Source organism: Chaetodon auriga, chromosome 7 (genome assembly GCF_051107435.1).
Source record: "Chaetodon auriga isolate fChaAug3 chromosome 7, fChaAug3.hap1, whole genome shotgun sequence".
NCBI classification, from domain to species: domain Eukaryota; kingdom Metazoa; phylum Chordata; class Actinopteri; order Chaetodontiformes; family Chaetodontidae; genus Chaetodon; species Chaetodon auriga.
In genome coordinates, this window is record NC_135080.1 from 3,491,746 (window position 1) to 3,511,907 (window position 20,162).

Sequence of the window (20,162 nt, forward strand, 5' to 3'; positions counted from 1 at the left end):
CAAATAACGAAGGACAGGAGTCCCGAGGGGCCTCGGTGATTAGACAACCCGAGAAAACACCTGAGGCCCGTGCACCGAGCAAAACACACGGAACGCATTTCGACATCTTACATCGCTCCCCTTCCTCGTTATAAGTCATTTTAATGCGGAAGACGAGTTTGTGAAATTAATTTAAGAATGAGATAAATTAAGAAATCGACTAACCTACATCGGCTCGACAAGCTGGCAGTTTGTCCTTAACCTGAACTTTGCACAGCCGAAGCGCTCATAAAGAAATTAATGCAACACTCAGGTTTTGTAAAATACTCACTAAATCCAAGATGATCGCGCGCCGATCAAAGGCCGAAGCACATGTCTGAGGAGGGGCTGGAGCAGAAAGTGAAGCCCGGAACTCGTAGATCTGACCGAAAGGTGACCAGGTGCAAAAAACCCGCATCATTTGCGTCTCAACATCATATTTTCTGTCACGGACTTGTGCTGCGACGCGCGCGCATGCAGGTGCAAGTCACATTAGATCAGGTGATCACGTCACACAGCGGAGCAGGCAGGTGGAGGCCACGCCCAGGATGCTTTGCGTCTGAGACAGGTTTATTCAAATGCTTGACAGGAAACATCACTGATGTACAAATTATTTAAGACCAGTTGTCTACTGACAAACCTCATCAGGAGGGTACATGAGCACAGTGTTCAGATCAGTAAAGCTCCTTTTATCAATGTATTGCATCTCGTGCAGGCCTTTAAAAAACATGTTTTTGTTTTTTTTTCTCCAGCCTGGTTGGTTATGACAGAAAAAGAACACAAAAGAGACAAAAACACTTGAGAAATATCTCCTATACAGAGGAAAACTGCTGCTCTCGCCTCCTCATCCGTGTCAAACCATGCAAACGTTCACGAAGGCGACGGCTTCTTTCGTGGAATAAAAGCACTTTAAATGGAAATGACAAAAACAATTAGCAAATTAATTTGGTAACACTTGTAAAATTATTATTATTATTATTATTATTTTCCATCAAATCTAGCTGTTTGCGTCCTGAGAACTTCGCAGTATAAGGCAGAGGGGGTATCTGGAATAATGACTCTTGGCCTCTGCTTGGAGAGCGGTGCTGTTTAATTAGCGGCGCCCTGGTTCGACCTACACTACTGCATACTTGAGCACTCAAAAGAACCAAAAACCAATGTGAGGGCTTTAGTTTACGCTGCCATTTTGGTCAGTTAAGTTTATTTGAGGCGCATTCTGGAAAATAGATTTTGTAGATCGAAGTGTTAGTAAACCGGCATCCTCTCATCCATTTTAGAACAAGAAACATCAAATAAAAGCTTTTGTTACGTGTGCTGGTATGAGGATTTGGTATTGCAGCCTATTATGATTATCTGACCTAATACTGGGCCAATACCTTTATCATAATAATATACAACCAACATGTTGTGTGCAGAGTGCACTCAGGAAAATAGTGTTCATATCTATAAAGACCAGAATTTTTGGAGCATTAATCAAAAAGGCAAGAAGAAATACTGAAGATGGTAGGAAACAAACACAGTATCTATGAGGACTGCTGCTAGAATGGAAGTGAGAGGCTCAAGGCAAAAAGAGAGACGCAAGCCAGCTGTTGAGGGCTTGAGGGGAGTCAGCGAAGGTCGCTCTCGTCTTCCTGTATGGTTTTCTTGATGCGCAGAAGCATGGTGGTGAGCCACTGGTCCAACCGCGAAATGGTGTCGTATTCCTTCACCTGAGAAACGAGCAGTAAAAATGACCAAAAATGAACCCACACCTGAAATGTTTAAACGAAGCATCTGGTTTTTAACCACCCAGCACGACATTCAGAGCACAAAACAATATCTGGACATTCTGTCTTTTTTTTTTTTTTTTTTTTTTAACATATTCTCACTCCTGATGTTGATTTTAACAGTTTGTGCCAAGAAATAATATGAATCTTTCAGGTACAAGAAGTTCAAACTGAAATGATTCAAATGAGTCATGAAGAAGACTCATATTTCCTCATCCCAACACTTCACATGCAGGTTATCATTCTGGCCTCATACTGTGAGGCACTAAGGCATGCAGACCCAGGAGCGCTGCGCCAGGCCAGGATCTAAACCGTGCACTCACCGAGTCAGTATAGGCATCCACATTCTGTTCTTCACAGGCGTCTAGAAGTTTCTGGTGAGATAGAAACATTTTCATCACAATGCTGTGTGTTAAAAAGGCTCCTCGTAGACTTAAATACAGCCTGTGGCATTCTGTGACACATCTGAGATGTCAAAACAACAGGCTGTGATACAGCGTCTGTGTACCTGTAAATGACATGATTACACCTGCGTGGCTTTGTTGGTTTAACTGTACTGAGCTGATTGGTGTTTCTGTTAAATGATGCTGGCGGGTGAAATTCTGAGGAACATTTTGCATGATGCAAAATTTGTTTTTTGCATTTTATGCTTTATCATATAGTGACAGCTGAAGAGAGAAAGGGAAGGCAGGGGAGGGAGAGGAGGGAGAGGGGATAGCATGCAGCACTTTGACTGAAAACAGGAAGCAACAGTCGGCCAGCTGCAAAGTTTATCTCAGCTGTGTGCTGAGTTGAACTGCTCTCCATCCGCTTCACCTCTCTACATCCACAGGACTTTCACTAACACCAAAGCGTACCTTCAACAGCTTGCACTCTCGAGAGTCTGAAAAGGCCGGGAACATTTCTTCATACTTCTGCACAGCAAGCTGGGTGACAAGAGAATGAACATCAGGACGGCGGCTCGCGTTACACTTTCTGTGCACGGACACAAGTTCTGTGTCAGGGCTTACCTTTGCATTCAGCATGTCTACACAGAAGTGACAGAGCGCTGCCTTGAAGAAGTGATCCTTGGCGCTGTACTTCAGGAGCGTACTGTCCATTGCGTGCGTTCCAACCTAAAATCACAAAGTACAACTGGTGTTTGTTTTGTAACTACAGCTGCTGATAACAAGACGAAGGCTGCTGGTGAGCATCATCGTACCTGCTCGTAGATGTCAATCGCTTTTGGGTACTGCTCCAGCTGAGCTGCATAGGTTGCTACTTTCAGAAGGCACTTGTTTGCTGAACTGAGAGGGAATTCAAGAAGTTCATCAGTCCACGCATATTCACAGAAATCACGGGTCAAAGAGCACCGAGTCACTTAACTGCACAATCACAAAACAAAGATATCACATAAAAAGAAGCTGCATGCATTAGAAACAAGAAGGAAGATGCTGTGCATTTAAAACAGTCACCTGGTGGACTCTTCACCTTTGTAATAATCTGCTGCTTGTTCATAATGAGCAACGGCCTGCAATGGAAATTGGACAAAACTGGATATCAGATTTCTCTAACAGTGTTTACTGTTTAAACCAACAGCGACTAGAAGACAAAAAATTACATTAGAAGAAAGAATGGAAGTAATCTGACCTTGTCGATGTCCACCAGCTCTGTCTCATATATTTCAGCGATGCTGATGTGATGTTTGGCTGCGATGGTGAAGCGGCCCTACAAAAAAAAAAAAAATAATTACAAGAGCAGAGATGAACGGGGGGGGGGGATACACGTCACATAAGTAAGACTCCTCATGCTCGAGTTCATCCACTCACCATATCAGTGTAGATCTCAATTGCTCGGTTTAGGCAGTTTATGGCCTCTGTTGAGAAAAAAAAACAATAATATTAATATACAATAATGGTTCTAATCCATGTCAGCACAGAAGCACAAAGCAAGAATAAACTCAGATTCCAAGATCTACAAAAATTTGAAGCCACCAGTTGTAAGAAGCATAAGCTTCCAGGTGAGAGGAGATAGTGAGCGCTGGGCTTGATGTCATTATTTATTTACACTTTTCTCCAGCTCAAAGCATTCATTTGTCCATGTTTACATTTGCTAATTGCACAGTGGAAAGAGCCCTGAATAAAGCTGTTAAAGGTCACCTGGAACACGTTAATCACATGAGGTGACACTGGCTCGTGTACATGGTCCACTTGAACAGCAGCTTGTAAAAAAGGCATTACGAGGGAGCTATAGCAGTCACATATCTCGAGGGTGTTGGTGAGTAATTATTACCTTGTGGATCTGCTTTTTTGAAGGCGTTTCCAGCATCTATGAAGTTAGTCGCAGCATCGTGTTTGCTCTGCATCTGAAGGTGAAGGCGAGCCGCTTGGGAGAATGCATTTCCCGCGGCTGAAAAGAAAATGCCTCAAGTTAGGACGACTGAAGTCAGTCTTAAAACAGGTAAAAGCCAATCAATACACTTGTTCATTCAAGCTGTAATAATTAGTCTTACCACACCAATTTTTGGCCATTTTGTACATGTTGGCTGCCCTCACATACATGTCACAGGCCTCTTCCATCTTGGAGGAACCCCTGTGTGACAGCATACACTTAAAATCAACAAGATGCAGACCACTGCTGGGCAATACTGACAAATATCAAGTGCTATGATACATTTAATGATGAATGTGATGTTACATTATCTAGTCATACTCTGCTAAATAGTGATATCAGAAAAATAGTGTTACAATTAGCAGGTCAATGGAGCAGACCTAATTATATGGACACTTGCATCTCCAAGCTTTACCAAATTAGACATTAACTCCTTCTCATATTTGACATGTTGTGTGTTTTAGTGGCTAATTTAACATCTGGCAAAGAAAAGACAGCTGAAAATGAGCTTTATGGCGAACACTGGCCAATTTACAGTCATGTTGATCAGTGTGCATTGTCCTTGAAAAGACCTGCATGAAATACATTTTAAGATATGACACATTAAACCTGTTCTCCCTGGGCATGAATCTAACTGTCTGACTCAAACAGAAACCCACTTTAATAATCTAAGCTGGTTTTGGATCAACTCCTATCTTGCACACCTTGATGTAGCTCAAATCTGTTCCCGTCTGCTACAAATGTGATGAACACGTGACGGACTGGGTGACCTTACACACTTTCACCAGTAGATGCCGCTGCAGCAGCAACACATCAGCTGTTATTTAGCGCCTTCAAAGAATTACTTGAGATGTTAGACGACTCATGTTTGATTAGGACCACCTGACATGATAAACCCGTCCTCAAACAAACACAAAGCATTGTATAAGCTAGCCTCATTTACAGCTGCTCTATTTCAGGCTTCATGTTAATTATTCTCAGTCCAGCGGTGATCTGATGGAAGATAACGCTGCATATCACGTTGTAGCTAAACTGCAGCGTTGACGACAAAAATGTAACGTTTAATACAAGCAGCCCAGTGTTGCGGTTATGTTAATAATACGTTTGTTTTCGTCCTGCCTTCAGATCTGGTACTAACTGTCCAGCTAGCAGCCTTCCGCTTAGTTGGCCTTTAGCTTGACATATTTAGCTAAACAGTAGCGAAGTGTCACACTCACCCAAACAACGCTCCGAAAAACGACTGCGAAGACTTCATTTTCTTTTCAGCCTCAGCTATTAAAGCCATGGCTTCCTTTTCTTTCCCGCTGTTGTCCATTTTCGTGTCACCGCTCTGATTTTTGAGGAGGATCGAGGAAATGCGAAAGTCAACAAACTTGCTAACCAGCGCTAGCAGCAGCGGGTTAGGATTGCCTTGTCACGTCACCAGCCGCAAAGGAACCATCACCCCGGTCACGTGACACAGGAGCGATGGGACTGCCACTGCTGCTTTCAGGTGCTCTTCGTAAACGCCAATTCCATTTTCCCCAAGTTAAAATATAAACCGCAATTGTTCCCAATCGGCAGTTTGTAATAAAAATAAATAAATAAAATAAACAAAAGCAGAACATGAGAGTGTGTTTTTGGTGTTGATCGCCTTGGAATTAGAGGTGGTTCACAGACCAACCGAGTAGGCGTAGCCGTATATAGTTGTTGAAAAGTGATTGCTGTTTAATTCACTGAGAGTTTAAACATTAATGTATGCAATATATTATCAAACAACTTCTCAGTTGTATCATTTATATCTCTTCGCCAAAACATTACAGTACTATTTCTGACAACTCTAAAGGCATTTTATGATCAACAAAATAATGAAGCTGGTCATATGTAGCTATCTCCTTTACTCCGTAATCTAATTTCTAAAGCATTGAGCAAATACCACTTGGGATTGAACTACAAAAAATGATCAAATCTACAGTCACTCTAGACCTATAGTACATCCATCCATTAGCTATGCGCCTTTATCCGCTGAAAGGTTGAGGGATGCTGGAGCCCATCCTAATTGACAGATCACAGTCAACCAAACACTGACTGTCTTCGGACTCTGACAGCAGGATCGAACCCAGATTCGTCTTGCTGGGTATAATTTTGTATATAATTTAAGCTGTTACGTTTATATATCATGTAACGATAATTTAATAAATAGGCCTAAATGACGTAAAGACAGTTGTAGAGTTCTTTATTTCCACTCACGATGCTTATTAAGTCTACTGCAAGATGTTTGGGCAATGAGTGCTATAATACATCATAGTTAGATGATGTCACAGCAATAAAATATTGAAAGAACTCCCACAAAAACGTATAACAACATTTTGCTTATTTAGTGTGTTTCCTAAAACAGCTTAGATGGCATAAGTCTGCATGCAGCACATATTTCATGCATGCAAACGTGAAACCTTTTCACTTGATTGTTTCGAAGAATATCAGATAAGAGATAAGATATAGAATAGACATATAGATATAAATAAAAAACAACTATGTATATGTACATTATGTACAAATTATAGAAATACAGATTCTAGAAATACTAAATACCATAAAAATGTCATATTTTGTCACATAAATTAATATCTGTGTTAGTTGTGACAGTGTTATGTAATGCGTTTGTTCTGCTCTTCCATGCTGCGAAATTCGCATCTTTAATTTGACATTTTAAATAAATGTGAAACAAATCATGTGTTAGTAATTAAAGCCTGGTCACTGAAAATCCGATTTTCGTAAACATACTTTGATTCTCTCAGGTGCTGATCAGCACAGCATTTCCAGAAAATGTTGTATGTTGGTCCAGCTGAAGCTTTGGACCAGGATGCATATTCTACTTTTTGCAGCGCTGTCTGCCAACCAAACTGAAACCTGATAGTTCTTGGTTGATTTTAAGCATTATGATTAGCTTTGCAGACATAATCAGTAAAAGACCCAAAATTCCAATTTCCTAAACTGTCTAATTGGACACTCAGCACCATGCAAGCCCGTCGTCTTAGTATTGTGTGTACAAGTTTGTCCCCCATAGCTTCTCGGAAACATTAATGAGCATTTTCGGCGCCCCTCTGATGACGAATGTCTTGACATTTTTCTATTGATCAAATTAGACCTTGTTGGTCACCAACCTTTCCGGGAATCAATGTCTTAATGTTTCTCATCCAGAAACATTTTTAGGCTAACGCTTTTCCACGAGATCTATTTGTTTTGCTTACATTACACGAGCCCAAATGTGTTATCGATTCTGAAAACAAAAAGCAACAGACCCAACTTCACTAAGGAAAAATATTCATTGTGAAAAACTTTCTGGGCATGTCGCCCGCTAACTTCAACCTTCCAGAAACTACACGTCAATAAAGTAGATTGCCGAGGCACAGATTTCAATCAGGCAAAACGGAAGTCTCCTGTTTCCTGCCTGTAGCTGGGTCCTGTACAGCAGCCCGTGCGAGGCTGTCCTGGAGACCCCGCGCTGCCTGCACCTCTATCGTCTCGGGTGAGTTTGTTACAATGTAGCAATTTCTCTATTAATCCGAATAACTGTAACAAAGCTGCAATATTCGCGTACTGCAGTGAAGCCGCAAACTGCACAGCTACCGCAATCGAAACGCCACACTGCTGCACAACCCGGCAAACATAGTCATTTTCCACCGAATTCCCAAGCATACCCCCTTCATCCAAGTGTATTCCAACATTAACTCATATTTTGCTTGCAAGGAGAGATAGATAGCTCGCTACGCAATTGCGTTTACAGTTCTAAGCAAACATTACTACCTTGCCTTGGTTGAATCGCGGTGCCGCTGTACAATTTTAGTGTTAAAATCGTGTCACTCGGTGGTTTGTTTTGAATGTCAAAGGCTCAAGCTAGCTGTACGTCTGAATATTGTTGATAGCTGGTTGGCTAAGCAGGCTAGCTAGCTAGGCTAACGAAATTCAACCCTGATGCATCGAAATGCTGGAAGTAGAGGTGGACCAGGGTTTGAAATTAGGCGTTTTATTAAATCTGAGACGTAGGTAAGTCGCGTAACTATTAAATGCTGTTTATTGTAACGAATCCACAAAATATGCATGCAAAGCTCTTTGAAAACACCAGCTAGCATGTAGCAAGCCGCTTGCAGTGTCTCCATTCATATCCTGCGCACTGGCTCTGTTCTGACCGAGTAATGGCTACGATCCGCTGCTTTTTTAGAGCGGCAACCGGGCATACGTTCACCTCACAGCTGCAGTTAAATGGAATATGGAAAGTATGGTAATTTGTGTTTGTGCTGCTGAAAGTCACATGCACAGTTGTTGAGACTTGGGATGAATTCAGCGATTGCCCGCACTGGAAATCTTTCCAGACAGCGTGAAAACCGCGCGTTTTCAGTTTGTTGCCATCCGCTGTTTGTCGGTGTGTAGAAAACACATCTGCTGTTTGATCTCATGACGACCTCGTAACAGCTGGAGGTTTTCCCGTCACTGAGTGGATATATGAAAACTTGGCATGTTTTAACTGATGGTGGAGAGGGGCTGGTGTGTGAAAATGCAAACTTTCGTTTTCATTATTTGTTGTGATTGTTAAGTCCAGCAGCGTTTCATAATTTTTTTTTGTGGTCTTGACCCACAGCAAGCTGCAGAGAAGTCTGTCAGCAATAAGTGATGTAATGTTTTGAATCACTACTCGTAATTTGAATGTGTAAAAGAGGGGTTGAGAGATATAAAGCAATTAATTCTTGGCATTGATTTTTAACAAAAATATCGGGAGACACAGACTATTCAAAATAACTGTTGGTTGTTTTATGTTCATGTCATCTGTGGTGGAGAATTAGTCATCATTTTAAAACAAATGCTGCTTTAAGAATTTGTGTTGCAGATGACCAACCATGTACTTTTCTGTGATACACTGAAGAGTCTCGAGTAACAAGCTGAAAACAAGATATTAAGATTTGGGATGTTGTTGTGGCACAGCACCATACAGCATCAGCACAACACAAGGAAGAATCTAATTTCCTCTGAGGGCCGTTCATGCTGAAATAGAGCTTTAAATAGCTTAGCTGAAAGAATCCACCAAATGTCATTTTAATTTCTGACTATAAGATTATTGTGAATCATGTATAGCTACACAGTACTACTCGTTGTCTCACTGAGGCAGAGGAGCATTTGAAAAAGGTCTTGCAGTTTTGTAGTAGGCCATCATCATCATCAGATCTGGCCAACTGCTGTCAAAATATAACTCCAAATTGAACTCGAATATCACTGTACCACTAAACAACCAAAGCACTCAATATGAAGCTAGAATGTCAAACAACGGGCTGTTGTTATAATAACTATATGATAAAAATTTAACTGTGTACACATAGTTGAAAATTTTAATTTGGGGAAGGGGTAATTTTGATCTTTGTTTTTTTACGGAGAATGTGTGGTTGATGAAATAAATCATCAGTGTACTTTAAAACCTTTTTCTTCTTTTAACAGTTGTCATGGATGATGAAGACGGCAGGTGCCTTCTAGATGTAATTTGGTAAGTCATTACTGAAGCTGTGCAAAATCAGTTTTATACGAACAAACTGTTCAGTCGTCCTTTTTGTCTTGTACTGTTGTAAATCACATTTTATATTTTGTCCTGCAGTGACCCAGAAGCTCTCAATGACTTTCTTCATGGATCTGAGACCCATGTGAGTATGAGAGAAATTAGTGAAAGAGGCGTGAGGCTCAGGATTTGTAGTTACAAAAAATGGGTTTGTAACTGATGTGATGAGGAGTCTTGTGTGTGTTTTAGTTGGAGCTCGCATGATTCTTTACTTGAGTCACTTTCAAATTACGCATCGATGCACCCTGAAACCCACGTCCCTCACTGTTTTCATTTATTATTATAATTTTTTCTTTTCTTTTTTTTTTACTGCTTCCTCTGCTTAATGGTTGTCTTTGCTTTATGATTGCACTATTTATGGCTTCAGCCTGCCTTTCATTTTTATTAGGCTAATTCACAAAATGAGAAATGCTAATACTAACGCTTCCCAACTCTGTGTTATTCCTATCATTTTGACCCTCTGTCGCTTATCTTTGCACTGGTTCTTTACAATCTGGGTTCTATGGACTGTGTTCTGTCCTTTCCTTGCCCTCCTCCTCGGTTTGATGGTCTGTATGTTTCTCTGTCCTGGTGGCTTTTGCCTGCTGGTTTGGGTGCCTTTGGTTTCTGTCTGTCCTATCCTGGGTGGGTGTGTCTGTAGTTGGACACTGACGACCTTTTGGATGGTTCGAGTGATCCCTCCAGCTCGTTCTTCTCTACCACTGGGGTGAGTAAAATCCCCCAATCCTTTTCCTTCTGTTTTCTATCCATCTATGTAGCATGCATCTCCAAATACCCCCTTTCCACTAACATGTCTACACTCTACAAGCTTTGATTTGCTGCTATGTGACGAGGTTTTTGTGGGGTTTTCGTGTCTGCATTTCTGTGTTAACTCAGTTACACTCCTCGACATCACAGCTAGTCATAAAAATTCATCCATCACCCGATTTCATGTATTTCCTCGTTCCTTTAAGGGCCATGTTCCAGAGGTCCAGCCTGCAGTCCAGCTGTCGGCCAATGAGCCAGCAGGCCTGCCTAGAGTCAGTGTTGACCTGGACTTCTTGGAGGATGAGGACATCTTGGGAGGATCCCCAGGTGGTGAAGGTGGGAGCAATGGCATTGGGACAAATCACGAGCCATGTGACATCCTGCAGCAGAGCTTGGCTGAAGCCAACATCACAGAGCAAAGCCTGCAGGAGGCAGAGGCTGAGCTGGACCTGGGCTCCTTTGGAATTCCAGGCCTTACGCAGGTGGTTCAGACACTGCCTGATGCCAGCCTCTCTGGGGCTGGAGGCACTGCTGTTGGTGTAGGCATAGGTGTTGGTGTTGGGGGAGCAGCAACAATTTTCCCAGGGTCTGCCCCGAGCACCACTGCTACTCCTCCCAATGCCGCAGCTGATATGCTGGGGTCAGTGCTTGCTCAGCAGGGCCTTCAACTCCAACCCCAGGTCATGAACAAGGCCATTAGTGTTCAGCCATTTATGCAGCCTGTGGGTCTGGGAAATGTGACGCTTCAACCCATTTCAAGTCTCCAAGCTCTTCCTAATGGGAGTCAGTCTGGACATTTGGGTATCGGACAGATTCAGGTTGTGGGTCAGCCTACAGTCATGACTATCAATCAGTCTGGGCAGCCAATCCTGGCTAAAGCAATGGGTGGTTACCAGCTGCACCAGTCTGGGCCTGAGGTATCAGGTGCTGGTTCTCAGGCGGGGCTTGGAGGCTCAGGGGGTGGACTTCTGATCCAAGGTAACAAAGCTACATTGGGATCTCCAGCTTTAAATGGACCAGCTGTTTGTGTCAGCACCACAAACAGCAGCAGTGGCGGCACAATGACTGCTCCTGCTGGGCTTGTGGGCTTTGGCAGTACCCCTCTAAGTTCGGGAATTGGACCCCAGACGCAAACTCAAGGCCTCATGCAGAACGTGATCATCCAGCGCACACCAACACCCATTCAGCCTAAACCCCCGCAGGGGGGAGCCATCCAACCGAAACTCTTCAAACAGCAACAGCAGCAGCAGCCACAGCCAGCACCCCAACCCCTTCAAAACGATGCCCACAAGGCTCTAGGGCTGCAGCAACTTCCAGTTTCTACTGCTCAAAATGTAGCCTTCCTGACAGGAAAGCCAGGCTCTAACGTTGTCCTGAGTACTCAAGCCACAACACAAGGCCCTCAGTTTCAACAAACCCTATTCAAACAACAAACAGCACAACCATCTGGCAAGCCCCTCAGTGTACATGTGTTAAACCAACCAGGCAGCATCGTTATTCCCTCTCAGACAGTTCTTCAAGGTCAGAATCACCAGTTTCTCCTGCCACAGCTGCAAGCAGGTGGGCAGATCTTGACCCAGCACCATGGGGGCCACATCATAACTAGTCAAGGTCCTGGTGGGCAGCTCATTGCAAACCAGATTTTAACTGCAAACCAGAACATCAACTTGGGTCAGGTGTTGACTTCACAGGGCCACCCTGGGGCTGCCCACATCCTCTCTGGACCCATTCAGCTCCAGCCTGGCCAGATGGGCACACCCACCCTCTTTCAGATGCCTGTTTCATTGGCTCAGAGTCAAAGCCAGACACAGACCCATACTGTCTCAGGTCATGCCCAGACAGTCATACAGGGCATGCCAATCCAGAACTCCCTGACCATGCTTAGTCAGGTGGAGGGACTGAGCCCCGCAGTCAGCCTTCAGCCAGCCCTACAACCCCAGCCAGGTGGAGTCCCCAGCAGCAGCAGCAGCAGCACAGGAGCAGCAACCATGGCTCAAGGCCAGCCCGGAGAGTGTGTTACTGTGCTCGGTAGCTCCACAGACCAGGCTGCTCATCCCACTCAGCAGCACGTACCACAGTCCTCTATCCTCGCCATGCAACCGGCTTCCTCCGTGTCCACGGCTACCACAGTAGCTTCCTCTTCTCCGTCCATGTCTGTGTCCTCCTCTTCCTCTGTCACAGCAGTGGGGCTGGTCCCCCCTCAGGCTCAACACAGTCCAGGGAGGTTACTGTTCACCAACCAGGGCTCCAGTATGATCCTGAGCCAGGAGTCTCTGCAGATGTTCCTGCAACAGGTCAGTGTTCCACTCTTTGCATGTTTGCTTTTCTTGTGTACAGTTAACATTGTCTTAAAAAATAAATAACATGCACGGAGTGATATGTTGGTCTGACTTCTTTGGTTTACTATTTTACTCCCCCCTCCCTCCAATCCCCTTCCTCCTTCCCTCCCTCTGCGTGAAATGGTAAATATACTCCTATCAGGAGCAGCACCACCAAACAGAGAATGAGTCAACCCCCTCTGTGGGCGTACCAGCGTCTGTAATCGTCAGCAGCAACAGCATCAATGCTCCGGCCCCTGCTGTCCATGACAGCCAATTAGCTGACTCGTGGGTGGGTCAGAGCCACAGCCCTTCCCCTGGCCCCTCCCACATGACAGCAGTGGTAAAGCAGGTAGAAATGCCCCTTTATGTCAAGCCCCACCCACTTGTTGCTGCTGCTGTCGCCACAGTGTTAGGGTATCTTACCTTTCCCCATCACTGCTCTGTACTTCTCTCCTGCATTAGTCATTGCTTCCATGTCCCTCACAGCCGCAATGCAATTCCTAAGCTCAAAATCACTCATTCGCTTGCAGCTTCTGTGTGTTTCTTACATCGCTTTGTTGTATGTACCTGTAAAGGCATGATCATACCATTTGTCCATATGTATTGTGTGTCATCTACTGTACTATTTTAATATTTAGTCAATGTAAGGCTGGCAATTAAGTGCCAGTTCTTAACTTCAGCTGGCTTTAATGAATTTGGCCTTTTTTTCATTCTAATGTGTATATTTTGTAACAGACTACAAAGACCATGCTCATGCTTAATAGAGGAGTTACCAAGGTGCCAAGCACGACTTGTTCACCTCTTTACTAACGCTGTGCTCAACCAAATACAATCACCTCCCTTTGCTCGATCAGATTCAATCATCTCACCTTCATCTGCTGCATTACTGACCAATGACTGATCAATCAATCCTCACCTCTCAACCATGTACCTTTCATTTAGCCTATTATGTGCTTACAGTGCCACTTCCCCTTGTAACCCCTAGTCTGACTAGTGTAATGACCCCCCGATGATAATTACATGCTCCCCTGACCCCAGTCCCTGAAGTCTTCAGATCACCCTCTACCTCACCATCACAGGCCCGCAGATCTTGACTTCTTGCTTTTGTGAACTGTTTTTCTTTTTGGTTTGCCAAATGATCATTGCTCCCTTTTTATGTCTAATCTTCCTCAAGCGCTAGAAAACAATCAGTGGGCTTCTACTACTTTTATTCAAGCAACTACTAGATTTTAAAGTCTAACACTTTGCTTCTGTATTGTTTGGTGTCGTTTTACCCATGTTTGTGTAATGTTGTGTTGGGGTTGGGCGATAGTTCCATATTTTGGGATCTTATGATCAGATGTTATCATTTTACTGTTGCACAAAATAACAGTTTTCAGCAAAGTGTTAGAAACCCCAACAAAATAAGTGAACGAGGTGTTTGTTTTACATGTGTGAAGTGTTTTGTCTAAACAGTGGAACAAGTATTTTCCGTATAAGATCTACATTTGACCTATCATAATTTATATATTAATGTCAAAAATATATTCTAATTATAATTTGATATAGCCATATCGCCCAGCCCTGTTTAGTGTCAAATCTCGACCCTTGTCCTAGAATCATATTTACTCTATACGATGTGCATGCAGAACTGTCAGTTTGTGTGTGTGTGTGTGTGGTTTTTGTGCTTGATGTCCTGATCTCCTCCTGTGGTGAAATATCTTTTGCAATCCTGAATCAAATAAGCATATCAGTATATTGTGATTCCACTTCTTCAGGTACCCTCCAGTGGACATAAACAGCCCCTGAAGATCCAGGGCATGTCCCCGTCTCCGGCCTTGACCACTCATGCCACAGCGCCCCCAGTGGCAGACAGCCCCCAGCCATCCCAGTCCCCTCTCACTCTGAGCCAGCAGATCCAGTCGCCACACCATCAACAGCAGTCTCATCCTCCCTCTCAGCCCCAGCCACAGTCTCAAACTCCCTCCCGCTCATGCACACCCTCATCTCATCCTCCGCTCTTTATTGTCCATAACCAAATAGCAGAATCCCCCCAGCCGGCTCCGCAAGGCCAGCCGCAGCAGACACACATTCAAGTTCAGCTTCAGCCTCAGCCACGGCCGGCCTCTCAGCCTGCCCCTTATCAACAAGACATGCCTCCTATGTCACAGTCACCCAAGCCTCCTGCTGCGCCACCTGCACAGCACCAATTTACTGCTCCTCCTGTGAGCACTTCTGCCACTGCTATAGTCAAAGCCCAGGTTCCCATCCAGGGTCTGACAGCAGAGCAGCAGCACCACCTGCAATTAGTAGGAGTGCAAATTCAGACCCTGTCAGGCATCACCCAGCCCTCACCTCAGCAGAAACAGCTGCTGGATAAGCTGCACCAGGTATTTTCCCTGTTCAGTACAAACTTCTCCTAATGTTATTTGCATGCAATGGGGGGGTCTTTTGACACTGTTGTAGAAATTGTGGCTTCAATGCACCATATCCTACTGGTTATTATGAGTATGCTTTTGGACACTAAATTGGTTTGTTTAGAATGTCTTGTGTACAAAATGTGTAAAAAAAAAAAACAAACAAACAAAAAAAAAAAAAACTGTCCTGATGTATTTTCAGGTCCAGCAGAACATCCTGCTGCAGGCCAAGCAACCTGCTCAGCCTCAGCCTCAGCCTCAGCCTCAGCCTCAGGCCACCAGTCAGTTCAGCACCCAGCAAGATGTGCCTGTTGATAAAGTGGTGATTGCATCATCAGCCAGCACTGGTACACCTGCTCAGCTTCCCTCAGTGCTACAGCCGACATCAGTGCTCGTCAAAACTCCTGCTACAGGTTGGAGAGTTTAAATGATAGAAAACAGCAGGACCTGAACACACCTGAAAGTATTTCCCTTCTAATGATTTGTTTCCCTTTGTTTTAGCATCAAGTGACTTACAGGTATTCTCAGGAGCCCAAGGGCAAGCTGGAGCAATGGTGAATCAGACTGTCACTCCTGCCAGCCTTACCCAGCCTGCACAGGTGGGTAACATGACAAAGCCATTTCCACCGAGGGCATGCATGTTGGTTATTGTGCATTGTGTGCCAACTGTTTTCTACATTTTCTTGTGACTCAATATTGAATTTTCAGTGATATTTCTTTTTAAATATGTTCCTTTCATGTGTTGTGTGAGTGCCTGACCTTTGTGATTTTCCCCACAGGTTCAGCCAAAGCCAGGGGTGATCAGCTCAGTTGGAGGGATGACTCTGGGGAAAGGTGGGATGCAGATACAGGTGTTAGGACCTAGTCTGACTCAAATGCCTGCTCCACAGCCCCCCGCTCCAGTACAAACTCAGGTAAAGGATATTCCCTGCATGTTTGAGGTCCTAAAAAACTGGCTTTAATATTTAAGCACCAGCCTGAAGGTCATCTGTTTGTTCACATTACAGACCACAACAATGAAGATGCCTTTCAGTGCAGAGCCCAGCAAAGAAGCCAGGTGTGTGCAGCATGCATTTTAATGATTTGTTTTACATGCCTCACACTGCCATGTTTTAAGAATAGTGGGTTTTTTTTATACAAACCCCACTGCAGGATGCTAGAACAGCTGAGGAAACAGCAGGGTTCAGTGCTTCACCCAAACTACAGTGCTCCTTTCCACTCTTTTGAGGACACGCTGCACAGATTGCTGCCTTACCATCTCTACCAGGGAACTGCCAACTCTTCTCAAGACTATCAAAGAGGTAACAAAGTCCATAACCTCCAGCTAATTACAATTACAAATTACAGTTGCCCTTATCCCCAATTTCATGATCTCATGAACATCTTGGTTCTGTTGTGCACAGTGGATGATGAATTTGAGAAGGTCTCGTGCCAGCTGCTGAAAAGGACCCAGGCCATGCTGGATAAATATCGGTACCTGCTCTTTGCTGAGTCGAAAGTAAGTTTATAAATCATCATTCTCGCCATATTCCTTTTTGTTGTTTTCTATGTCTTGAATTGATTTCGAACTGATGTGTTTTGGTGTTTGAACCTGAGCAGAGACTGGGCCCCTCGGCAGAGATGGTAATGATTGACCGGATGTTCATCCAGGAGGAAAAGATTGCATTGAGTCAGGACAGGATTTTGGCCAAGGAGAGACCAGGTGAGCCACCACTGTCTGTGCCCACACGCGGCTTTCTGGTTGTCTTGAAATGTATGAGGTGTATGCTAATGATCAGTGATTCTGTTTATTTCATTGCAGAGGAGTTTGTGGCAAACGCGCGCATGTTGGAGAGTGCAGTTTCATCCCAACAGAAACCATCTTCTGCTGAGCCCACCTCAGTCAGTGGAGGTGTAGCTGCCGCTGTCCCTCCTCCAGCACCTGCAGCTCCTGCCCCAGCACTTCTTCCAAACATCTCCCCAAACCCTCCCACAGGACCCAACCCAGCTCCAGTTCCAGCTCCAGCTCCAGCTCCAGCTCCCACTCCAGCTCCACCTCCAACGCCTTCTTCGACCCCTTCTGCCAACCCTTTCCCCCCTACCAGACTAGTAATAAAGCAAGGTGGAGGTGGAGCCTCTGTGTCCTGGTCCAGCAGCTGTCCCCCTCCCCCGGCTGCAGCAAGCAGGCTGGTGGCTGAACCCACCAGCCAGAGCGCCTCCTTCAGTCGCGCTCCTGCAGCATCATCCTCTTTCTCCTCTTCATCTTTTAACTCTCAAGCGGCTGACGACGACGACGCGCTCCCACAGAGAACCAGCAAACCGCCTATCAAGACCTACGAGGCTCGCAGGAGAATTGGCTTGAAGCTTAAGATCAAGCAGGATCAGACGGGGTTCAGTAAGGTAGTCCACAATACTGCCTTAGATCCAGTGCACACACCTCAACCTCAGCAGAGCAGCCAGTCCATATCCCAGCCTCAGTTTGAAGCTGCTGTACCACACCCAAAGTCCCACCCTTTATCGACTCCTCCCTCTACGGTCATCAGAACTCAGTCCCCCATATGTACTGCTTCTTCTGCCACTTCAGTCACCATAGCCTCCACTCAGTGTAATCCGCCACTGAGAGGCAACGTTACCCCCAGTGCAGCTCCATCCTCCTCTACCTCTTCTTCTCATAGTTGGTCGTTGTCCACCTCCTCCTCCACTCAAATGAACGGGACGTTGGATCACCACGACGTTGGTGGGGTCAAACACAATTCTGCCTCCACTGCCACTCCCTCACAGACAACCTGCCGCCTCCCCCTTCGAAAAACCTACCGGGAAAACATTAGTCCCCGGGTCAGACCTGGTGTCCCAGGGGGAGGAGACGAGAGTTTGTCCTACCCCAGACCCACGGCGTCACCCCCAAGGCACGAGGCTTCATCTCCTCCCTCAGAGCGGACAGTGATAGCCAGTGTGAAGGTGGAGAAAAGAGACAGGGAGGTTTCGCATCCTCATACGGAGTCGAGCCACGAAACAGCCCGTTTAGGGAGTGCTATGCAGGGGCTGGACGAAATGGATGAGGTGTTTAACCGTGGTATCAAAACCACACAGCACCATCATCTCCCACAGCTCCTCGACAGGGAAGGGGCAAAGGACAGAGGGGAGGAGCACACAGACCAAGAGACAGATGTAAGTAAATACAAACGGGCGAGTGGAAAAAATAGACATCGGGCAGGCGGGACATTCAGAATGGACCAGCATGCCCCTGGGCCTCCATCTCCGGAGACATCCTTCACACGAGACTCTTTGCTTCCTGCCAAACGCTGCAAGTCAGACTCCCCCGACATGGATAATGCCAGCTTCTCCAGCGGCAGCCCTCCGGACGACTCTCTGAATGAGCACCTGCAGTCCGCCATCGACAGCATCCTGAACCTGCAGCAGGAGCCCTCTGCCCGCGGGCATCACATTAAAGGGGGCAACAGCAGGTCCCATCAACACCAAAGCCAGCGCCCAGGGGGCTCGGCAGCCTCATCCCACAGACCCTCAGTCCCGCCCTCGTCCTCTGCTTCCTCGTCCTCCTCCTTGGCCCAGCACCCTCAGGTCGGTGGCCGTGGCCACAATGGCAGCCTGGTGCCCCACACTCAAAGCAGATAACAGCCCCTCAGCCCCAGGCCGGACTGACAGGGGGGAACTAAGAGACAGATTTGGAGGCAGGGGCAGGGCGGCACTGTGAAAACAGTATCACTGTACTACTCTGCCAAGCTGTGTTGGCTTTGTTTGTCCATTTGAATTGTCCAGACATTTCTCCTTCATGTCACTTACAGCCTGAGGTAGACCCGTGGTGTGAGTGTGGTCAAAGGTAAAATCATTGAGAAGTGCAGACTGGAAGATGACTGGCATTTTGTCTGTCAGCCAAGCTCAGATAACAAGATGAAATTGTCAGAGGTTGCTCTTTCTTCTCCACTTTTCATCTCTTCTTTTCCTGATTCGGTATTCTTACATTCCTTTCACGTGGCCTGAACACCAGTCTGTATTCACAGCGGTTCATCTCCTGGTTTAAACTGCGTCCCAATGAGCATCTGACGGCTCATTGAAGAAGTTCAGAAGTCATCGACTTTCTTTAACTTGGCTACCTGCAGCTTAGAGGAAGAGGAGAACACACCTCCATTCATACACTAAAGCTTCATAATGCATTCAGCGTTCTCCTCCACCCACCAAGTGTAGTTGTTAGTGACAAAGATAATGCTGCCATACAGACACAAACGGCACCTCCTGAAATGATAGTCCATTTCTTAAGATGGCAAATAAATTGAAGTCTCAGTTACATTTCCCACAAGACAACTGCCTTTTGTCTGTGATTGTCAAAATAATTAACCTCAGCCTCCACTAAGCCTGCGTTTCATATCACCTGCATCCTTCAGTCACACCTGTTGAGAAAATCATCCTGAAAAATTATGAGTTGTTTTCCTTTCCGCTGCTCTTACATACTGTCGAGATGTAAATGAAGTGTAAGAAAATTCTGTTGTTTTTCTGCTTCTAATGTCAGATGATTTTCCAGGGTCTTGTTTTCGACCACACCTCCACACACACCTGCCCCCTGTTGGTAATGATGCCAGGTTAGGACTGTATGCATTTCAGTCAGCAGGGGGCAGGCCAGTTTTAACTGTTGACTTTTTTTGTGCTCTTCGTCTGTTTGTTTCATCTTTCTGCCACTTTATCCCTGCCTCCATGTGTGTTTTTTGTGTTTTTAAGCCTCGTGGACAATTCAAACACAAACACAGCACAAGCATTGAAATAGAAAAAAAGGAACAATAATAATGTACAAAAAGACCGTAAGAGAATTTGAAGTATAGTATTACAGATTAATTTTGTATTGTATTTATTGTGTATAATGACACTTTTTAAAAAGAAATGTACATTTAGTAAAACTGTAAATTAAACCTTGCTTCTTTTATGAAACGTTTCAGGTCCTCTAATCATTTGTCCAGCAGTTTAGACCGATTAA

The 20,162-nt window shown here is 45.0% G+C and overlaps 2 protein-coding genes across 5 annotated transcripts; one reads left to right on the forward strand and one right to left on the reverse strand.

Moving 5' to 3' along the window:
- Nucleotides 1–567: 567 nt before the first annotated feature.
- Nucleotides 568–5,590, reverse strand: napab (N-ethylmaleimide-sensitive factor attachment protein, alpha b). Its single transcript, XM_076735512.1, has 11 exons — nucleotides 5,372–5,590; nucleotides 4,276–4,355; nucleotides 4,056–4,172; nucleotides 3,593–3,639; nucleotides 3,414–3,491; nucleotides 3,239–3,294; nucleotides 2,986–3,070; nucleotides 2,795–2,899; nucleotides 2,642–2,710; nucleotides 2,108–2,158; nucleotides 568–1,727 (listed from the first exon to the last, which is right to left on the reverse strand). The coding sequence occupies exons 1-11, from the start codon at nucleotides 5,467–5,469 to the stop codon at nucleotides 1,626–1,628; spliced, it is 888 nt and encodes a 295-aa protein (XP_076591627.1). The 5' UTR covers nucleotides 5,470–5,590; the 3' UTR covers nucleotides 568–1,625.
- Nucleotides 5,591–7,608: 2,018 nt separating this feature from the next.
- Nucleotides 7,609–20,116, forward strand: bicra (BRD4 interacting chromatin remodeling complex associated protein). Of its 4 annotated transcripts, none has more exons than XM_076734991.1 (15): nucleotides 7,609–7,662; nucleotides 9,621–9,666; nucleotides 9,775–9,820; nucleotides 10,376–10,441; nucleotides 10,689–12,776; nucleotides 12,964–13,152; nucleotides 14,561–15,172; nucleotides 15,402–15,612; nucleotides 15,701–15,798; nucleotides 15,979–16,113; nucleotides 16,207–16,256; nucleotides 16,352–16,500; nucleotides 16,603–16,697; nucleotides 16,796–16,901; nucleotides 17,001–20,116. In XM_076734991.1, the coding sequence occupies exons 2-15, from the start codon at nucleotides 9,626–9,628 to the stop codon at nucleotides 18,809–18,811; spliced, it is 5,697 nt and encodes a 1,898-aa protein (XP_076591106.1). In that variant the 5' UTR covers nucleotides 7,609–7,662; nucleotides 9,621–9,625; the 3' UTR covers nucleotides 18,812–20,116. The 4 variants fall into 4 exon arrangements, with proteins under 4 accessions (XP_076591106.1, XP_076591107.1, XP_076591110.1 ...); XM_076734992.1 differs by having other exon boundaries at nucleotides 16,799–16,901; XM_076734995.1 differs by lacking the exon at nucleotides 12,964–13,152.
- Nucleotides 20,117–20,162: the final 46 nt, after the last annotated feature.

Bases quoted from the DNA above. Each gene is read 5' to 3' on its own strand.
- napab (XM_076735512.1), bottom strand. From the start codon at position 5,469: ATGGACAACAGCGGGAAAGAAAAGGAAGCCATGGCTTTAATAGCTGAG. The intron at 3,295-3,413 runs GTCAGATTACTT...TTTCCATTGCAG, and splicing joins AGCTGGTGGACATCGACAAG to GCCGTTGCTCATTATGAACA. The intron at 2,711-2,794 runs GTAAGCCCTGAC...CTTGTCACCCAG, and splicing joins TAGACATGCTGAATGCAAAG to CTTGCTGTGCAGAAGTATGA.
- bicra (XM_076734991.1), top strand. From the start codon at position 9,626: ATGGATGATGAAGACGGCAGGTGCCTTCTAGATGTAATTTG. The intron at 15,613-15,700 runs GTTGGAGAGTTT...CCTTTGTTTTAG, and splicing joins CGTCAAAACTCCTGCTACAG to CATCAAGTGACTTACAGGTA. The intron at 16,257-16,351 runs GTGTGTGCAGCA...ACCCCACTGCAG, and splicing joins GAGCCCAGCAAAGAAGCCAG to GATGCTAGAACAGCTGAGGA.